We start from the raw sequence: 8,304 nt of genomic DNA, 5'->3' as shown, positions 1-8,304 counted from the left end.
GAGAGAGAGTAAAGAGAGAGAGAGGGAGGGAGAAAGGAGGGGCTCTCATCTTTTTTTGGTGCAGAGGTTCACCACTGCTGAAAGGCTGCGGCGTGCAGGAAGGAGGTGAATAACAGCACAGGAGACAGCACTTCAGTCTGGATGAGATGTGTCACTTCCTAAGATGTTCCCTTTGCTGAGGCAACACATACAGCGGCAATCAGCCAATTCATGCATGTCGGCTGGCCACAGGCAGCCCCCACAGGGAGACTTATGCACAAGCTGTCAGCGCCAGATACAGCTGCAATGGCGCATGGCAACTGCAACTCCAACCAGTCTTGAGGAAGATGAGGCAGTGGACAAAGAGCAGACTGACTCACAGCGGAGGGTGACCTGTGGCACCTGGCGCCGAGCGGCAGGCAGAGCCTAGTGCATGCTGTTCACCGGTGGAAAAGGTAGTGAAAATCGATGGGCTGGGAGAGCGAGATGTTGTGGTGAGCCGTAAATTACATGACAGAGGAGGAGGCAAACTCAGTAAGCTGCAGCCCACTGTGAGAATAAGCCAATGGGTGGAGGAGAAGGTGATGGACTGTGGACAGCATGGGGTCAGGACCTGGTCACCGAAGTGGAGCCTTTTAGCGTGTTCTTTACTGAAGGAGTGACACCTATGGCCTTCTGGTTAGGTAAGACCCTTGTAAATGTACAGATATAATATAGTTTAGGTGTTACTGTGTAGCTCAGCCCACATGCTGCACATTCCCTGAGAGAGACAACACCACAAAAAGATTTCATATTCAATCTGAGATGTCATCTCAAACATCGATATCTAAAAGCAAACACGTGCGACCACTGTAATGAAATGACTGAAAGCTAGTCTAGTACTTCATCTTTCATTTATGAGGTCCATGCTTTTAAGCTCATACCACGTGCCCCTAAAAGCAAAAGCCACACAAACAAGAGGGTAACAAAATGTGATGTAACGTTATACGAGCTGCAGGAAAAAACAAACCAGATGCAAACACCGATCCTCACCCTTTACCTTAAATCAGTACAATACCAAATTAAAATGTTACAGAAAACAAGTAAATCAATTAGTGAATCAATAGAAAGACCATTAAACAAATGGGGAAAGGATGGGGGGGGGAGATAAAAAAAGCAGGATGATTGATTAATTACTGAATAAACAAATTAAAGTTTATAAACAGAAACATAAAATGAGCCCCAATGGGAGAGGTTGTTGCACCTAGAGTCAAATAAAAAGATCAATTTAAGCTGTTGCATCTATTTTAAGCTTAAAAACATGTGCACTTCTGTAAGGTTTTGGCTGGAGACACGTAGCGCCCCCTATAGGCAGCGGGACTTTGACAAAAGAAGAGAAAACAACAGCATATTTGCAGAAAATACCAACAGAGCCCTTATGCGAGTGATTCTCAGTCTAACCATGAATGCCAGTTAGAGTATAATCAGCCTCTCACAATAGAAACCCAGCAGCATTCATAACACTCTGCAACCAACCGCTGAGGCGACGGTAGACCAACACAGGCAGCGGTCGACAGTGTGATACATCCGTTAAAGAACCGTGAAATTGACAAACATCTTGGGACATTTTGGTTAAGGCAGAAAGTTATTTTGGTTCATCTTATTTTGGTAGAGTGTCAGAAACCGCCCCGCAGACATAATCCGACATGGGGTTTTGACAGTAAAGGGATTAGTCCGAGTGCAAAGGCCTGAGACTTTTGGTTCAGAGGGCGTTGGTGTTAACTCATGTCGAGCCAATTAAACAATTAATTCATCGTCTCCAATATGAAAACTGTGTTCTGTTAAGTTATTTGATGTTTTTAAAAGTATGTAAGAGTTGTGAAATCTGCCCTGAGCGTGGAGGACACCGATACAAGTTCAGGATTCCAGTTCCTGACATTTTGATGGATTTATTCTCAAGGCTGCAACACAACAGAGGATTATTCAGAGCCTATATTACAAAGGTCATTCAATGTGAACGTGTGAGTGTGTAAAAGTTTAACATGTGTGTAATAATTAGTTGGGAGTCGAGCTGTCACACACACACACACACACACAGCAGAAGGGCGCGCCCGGCGCCGTTTTCAGAACCACGGACAGCGCTTTAAGTTTTAATTGAGTTATAAACACACGTTTTACTCAGTTTGTACCAACATGATTCAATTATTTCAAACACAAAAATCGAAAATGAATACTTTGGGAACATTTTAAGGGTCGAAAACTAACTCTAGCCCTCTTTGCAACACCAACAAAAGGACCAAAGCAGTCGTCTATTTTATAAAAGTCCGTTTAGAAACTTTAAAAGCTTATTACTGCGAGTTAGCCTGTCCTTCCCCCCCTATTACAGCCTATTTCTAAAGCTCATTATACACAGATTTGTGCTAATATTCGTACACTTACCTTTAAGGGCTTTGTAACATAATTAGGCCTACTTTAGGGCCGGATCGAATCTAATTATTTCGGCCCGTTGCCCACCGGTCCTACCTGAGGTCGATCGGCGGAGAGGGAAACTCATGCTGCGCCCGTGGAGCTCCGGAGCCGTGTGCTCATGGCCCTTTCGCACTTCCTGTTGTCCGCTGCTCGACCAAAAGAGGAGGAATTACCGAAGTTCAAACCAGAGAATTCTCCACGGCATTGGATCCATTAAGGCCGCGCACATGGCGTTGACGGGAGATCATTACAGAACATTAGAGGCCATTAAGCCGTTGGAACCGGTCATTAATGATTCATCTCAAGGCCCCGCTGATCTGGCACAATGAGAGAGGGAGGGAGCCAAGAGGCCGTTCCCAAATCCAAGGATCTATCGAGGAAGCTGTGTGTGTGTTTTTTAGTATTTGTATTTGTGATCTGAGTGAAACAGAACTGTAACTGTCTTCCAAATCAGATTTGTATGGATCACACAGATACTCTGTATTAGTCTCCCAGTAACTCCTAATCCCACTCAGGCACTCTCTATACACTTTATCCAAAAACCTAAACGTAAAAATTTATATTTCTCCTTGCCAGATTTGATATTTTTATACCATTTCAACTGTATTCTGTTAGTGTGTCACAATACTATAAATTGCCTTATGTTGCCTTGAAAACTCAGTTTAGCACTGTAACAAAGGATACATTTTTTCAATTATTTTTCAGTTAATCTGACGATTATCTTCTTGATTAATTGCTTAATCTGTTAAAATGGAGGGAAAAATATAAAGAAAAATGCATCACAATTCCCGAAAGCCCAAGGAGATGTTTTAAAATGGTATTATTTCCACTACAGACACTAAAACCTAAATTCATCCAACTTCCGTTCGATTTTGAATAAGACAAACAAAAGCAGAACTTAAACTCTATGCCTCTTTCATGTAAACCTGCCTTTGTGACTGAGATTTACTTGCAATCTTCAACTGGAGCGCCAACAGAAAAGAAAACATTATGACAATCTCTATGTCAAACACAGGAAAATGTGACTGGAAGATTTGAGATTACTGGCCAAACTAACAAACTATAATAACAGGAGCAAAAGTCCTTAATTCAAAAGTTTTTTGTTTGTTTTTTTAAATAGACACTTACTAACTCAACATGCACTCACATACACAGAAACAAACAGCTAATGGCTTTGCACTACATCAGTGGGCTGTGGGCTTTCCTCAATGCACACCACCACAGCACATTATAGTAACCACACTGAGAGCAATGCTCCCAGTCCATGATTACATACAGAGTCTACACAGCCACACATAGCTCTGAATTATCAGCCCATTACATTATTGTGCTTCCTGTGAAGCAGCCTGTTAGCAGCGTCCATATCACTGAGATGATACAGAAATTATTACCGATTGCAGAGTGTCTATACCGCGGGGCAGGAGCCTATAAAAGGCGTTGAAGGCAGTGAAGCAGGATATTACTGGAGAACATGCACACTCAGCAAGTTGAAAAGTAATGCTAAGAGAGGAAGAAAGATCAAAGTTATCTTGGAAATAAATGTGCTTCTCAATCTGATTTTCCAAATCTCTTTGAGGCTACAAAGCGGAAGAATTGTTGTTTTTGCCAACATAATCGTATCGTTTCTTGTGATGAGGAAATAACTCTACTAGATCAAACTGATGGCTGGACCGGGTCACTGTGTGCTTTTGTTTCACTGTGTCTCTTTCTTTCTTTTGTCCATTTGTTTCAACTGAACTGAAAGGCCATTTTAGCTTTGAACAAACACATAAAACCTCCCAAAATAGTTTTGTAGCCTTGGCTTGAAATAGCAATCCACTAAGATGCCAGCAGGTATGTTTTGGCAAAGTTTCCTAGGCCAACAGCCTGGGCAGGTAGCCAGTATCCAATCACTGTGTAAAAAAAAAAACCTCCTTTGTGTTTCCCTTTGGATTTTCGAGGGTATCAGCTGTCACTACCAGTGATTCACATTATCAGCCACTAGATGGCGCCATATTGTCAGATAAAATAAAAAAAGGGAGGTTGTGGAAATGTTAAGAGTGTGTGTGTGTGCGTGCTTGTTGAATGGATAATGTTGAGCCCCACAGCAAAATCTATTTTTGTATCTCTGAGGTGAAGGTTTCTTGCTGTCAGGTCACCAGATGCTCCGCCTGACACCTCTCACATCACCGATATCCAAACACACAAACAAATTAGATGAATGGTGTGTGGTGTTAACAGCCCTGCATACCATTTACATCACTGTGTGTTAACACTGAGGCCTGTTAAACTGCAGCCTGAGAGTTTGTAGCCTGTGTCACCTTGGTAACTTATTTCACCTTGTAGCAGACATCCCAAACTTATAAAAAAAGGAGCCAAAATATTATATTCATATATATATTTCTATATACTGTATCACTTTCTTTCCTCTCGTGTTCACTCTGCAGCCCTTGATATATGAATGCATAGTGCTATACATTTACATAATAGATTTAAGGGCCTGATCAATGGCTACACTTCATCATTCTGTCACACTACTTTGACAATGTATAAAAATAATCATAGTAAGTGCAAGATTATAAGCAGCATAGAAGAAAACAAAGGGTAAACATCTGAAAACCTTTAGCAGACTTCATGGCTGATAACGGAGGAAAGGTTTTGTTGCAGAGAACTCCATCACATCACTGTAACATTTCTATTTTTATCCAGACTCCCAGGAGCCCCAGTTTATGACATACCTCATCTACAGTAGCATATGTATAGCATAAAAGGTGGATTAAGTTGAGATGTTCCACCTCCACTGTTGTCATTGTACTTCTAGTGACCATTAAGGACCAACAAATTAAACAGGAAAGTTTTCTTTTGTTTGTGATATGATGTGATAAAACATCATCTTGGCCATTTTAGGATCTATAAAAGCATTTCATTTTATTAACAAAAGTTTGTTCAGCAGTATATTCTTATTTTGAAGCAATCGGCAGAAGTAAAAAAGCTAGGGTTAGGCTATAAACACAGCACAGTCACATGATTTCAGCCTCACCACCACCAAACTTCCAAAAATCATGTAATTAAAATCAAGTTAGAAATTTTGAGTTAGCAGTTTGCAAGAGCGTGAGTAAACAGAACAACGCTATTAGGGTGGACTAGTGAGTATATAAGTCTCTGTGTTTGGCGGGCTGACGATGAATGTCACTGACAACCTCTGTAGTCTCATTTGGTCACTTGTTTTTGAGACACATAAAAGCTTCAAAATTCACAGGTGGGATATTTACTATATATTATTTTTATGTTATGTCGTAGACCAAAACATGAAAATCTCTTAAGCTTGTGTGTGACCTTATTCTGACCATCTAACCAAACACCTGTTCAAACAAAACCATTGGCTTTGAAGTGCAGCACTCTATTAGGACTTAACACAGTATATTGAAGCTGAGATCTCATTAGTTTGCAGGTATTTCATAAACAAAGTAACCAAAACAAATTGAAAAGTTGACCTAACGATGGTAATATAAAAGTCAGGGGATCACCAGACATACTATAATTCTTCCTGAGGACATGCCTGTCTGTACCAAATTTCATGGTAATCATTCTAAAAATTTCAACCTCATGGTGGGGGATCACCAAAGTCATTGGATTCATCCTGAGCGGACCATTAATGTTTGTCCAAAATATGGCATTTCATCCAATAGTTGTTGAGGTATTTCAGTCTGTATCTGGACTAAAGTGATGGCTGATTGACCAACAGACATTGAGTCAAGCTGCTACAAACACAGGGGTGTTGGGATGTCCTTTTCGAGTGGGGTGAGATAGGCTTTGATATTTTTTGAATGATAAATATATTTGTACAGATTTCATAGCGTTTCATGCTCATTAGTGCTCCTAGTGCATTATTGCTAGACTCTGCTGACATCACTACATCAGTGAAACGTCAGATGTGGTTCAGTGATATATTGGATGGACTTTAATTGCTGTACAATGTTGACCTCTGCAGCCATATTGCTGCGTCACAATCAGGGTTAATTAACAGTAGTGTCTCTAGGGTGAATCCCCTCCTGCTGCTTATTTGTGAGCCCCCCCCCACACACACACACCACATCTATAAGCCTAATCTCTTTAAGAACAAGATCTTAATGAGTTCTTGTTCTACCCTAACTTAATCCTTAACGCCGCCATTATTATATACAGAACAGTACAAGGTGACATATAACCTTGCATGTCTGTCTACCAAAGAGGGAGTGAGTCATTGCTGAAGACACTTTGAATCAGAAAGTACAACAAACTTGACATATTTCTGCGATTATAAGAGCAAACATTGCTCTGTGTTTGTCTCTGTGTTATTTTGTGTTGTTTTAAGTTACTGACTCAATCGATCTGTTCACTGTAATGAATGTGGCCTCAGTAATTGCAGTTTTAACTCTAATTTTCTCTCTTAATTATTTTTTTCATGAAACTCTTTAAGTATCTTTATTTTGTAAAAGAAAAAGTCAAAGTCATTATCTATTCCAAACATTTGAAAGTGATGCTCCTTTAACTAAAGCGCTCAGTGCACACTGACCAAAAATATACAGACAACTATACAAAGAGATACCGCTTTACTTATTAAAAATGTTAAATTATAATGAGACTACGATGGTACGTTTTGAGGCTTTACTTTTTGGTGTCCTATACTGCATTATACTGAAAGGTTACCTCATTTATGTGCATGGTTGCTAGACTGAAAACACCATAAACCATACATTTCACAAAGGCAGTATTACAGGACTGTTGGATTGGAAACCATTACAATGTACAGGGATTATTACTGTTCTGGTCTCTCAGCGGCATTATCATCCCATAAATCACCCCTTGTGGTTTATTAGCTTGGTTTTTATGGCTTTTTCTGTTTATTGATGCGTTTGCTTTGGATCCTTTAAAGGTGCTTTATGAGTAAAAGTGACCATCAATAACGTTTATGACTACTCTGCCACCAGCACTAAGTGTCAGTTGAACATTATTATGCCGCTATAGCAACCCCTACTGGCACTGTTGCATAGCAGCTGAAGTTTAACTGACATTGTTTACATCCAGCCTCTTCATGTTACCAAACCTTCTTATATGTAGGTACTCTCTTTATTATCTGTCTGTTTTATGACCGTTTGATTCATAATTGTTTTGGGGTTTTTTTAAGTTTCCTGTGATAAGTGCGCTGCCAAGCTAGTCGCATTCAGGACTGTGTCATCCAACTCTTTAACAGAGGTGGAGGGCGGTTAACCAGACATACGTTTGCCAGACCAACCAGTTAGTCTGTAACCTTACAAGTCTTGTAAAACCGAAAACTACTTCTGCTCAAATCACACCTTTGTGTCGATAATGTTTGGGCTCATTGTTGTCCCCCTTGTGGCTGTTGAGGGAACAAACATCCACAACAGCAAACATTCCCCAACCGTCGAGGAGGGGAGCAGTAATGAGCTTATTATGGCTAAACTGTAGCGCACTACAATAAGACATCATACTAGAAAACTTACATAGACAAGCCCACAAACGTGAGATTCATGCTTTATGCAGTATTTTTCAGTTGTATATGAGAAAAGACTTCCATGAATGAAGCAAAGCAACGTCTGGTTAACCACCTCTGTGAAAGGGCAGCACACAGGGCGGTTTCCCTGAAGTTAAAGTTACTAGTTACTAAGGGTTAACTGTCTGAGGCTAATGTGTTGCTAATGCTAATGTTTGTTAACTGGCTACCTGTTGATGTATTTTACTCTTTCTCTTATGGAGTATATGTGTAGCCTAGTTTACAAGAATAATGTGTTGATTATTGTTTCATCCTCACACGAGGGACAATGTAACTAATGTCAAGGCTACTTTTGTGAATCCATTTCCCTTGTTACTGTATAAATGCCTTTATTTTGTCCGACT

The 8,304-nt window shown here is 40.3% G+C and overlaps 1 protein-coding gene across 1 annotated transcript in view; it reads right to left on the bottom strand.

Moving 5' to 3' along the window:
- The window catches only part of fgf13b (fibroblast growth factor 13b), an 11,540-nt gene extending 9,028 nt beyond the window's left edge, over window positions 1–2,512 (bottom strand). The window contains exon 1 of the mRNA XM_035665949.1: window positions 2,482–2,512. Within this exon, the coding sequence (XP_035521842.1) occupies window positions 2,482–2,512 (31 nt within the window). The remainder of the gene's footprint in view (window positions 1–2,481) is intronic.
- Between the last annotated feature and the right edge of the window lie 5,792 nt (window positions 2,513–8,304).

This window comes from Morone saxatilis, unplaced genomic scaffold (genome assembly GCF_004916995.1).
Source record: "Morone saxatilis isolate NCDOM2014 unplaced genomic scaffold, NCSU_SB_2.0 Contig20, whole genome shotgun sequence".
Lineage (NCBI taxonomy): Eukaryota > Metazoa > Chordata > Actinopteri > Moronidae > Morone > Morone saxatilis.
The sequence above is the reverse complement of the archived record's forward strand: the minus strand, read 5'-3'. Positions and strand labels throughout refer to the sequence as shown.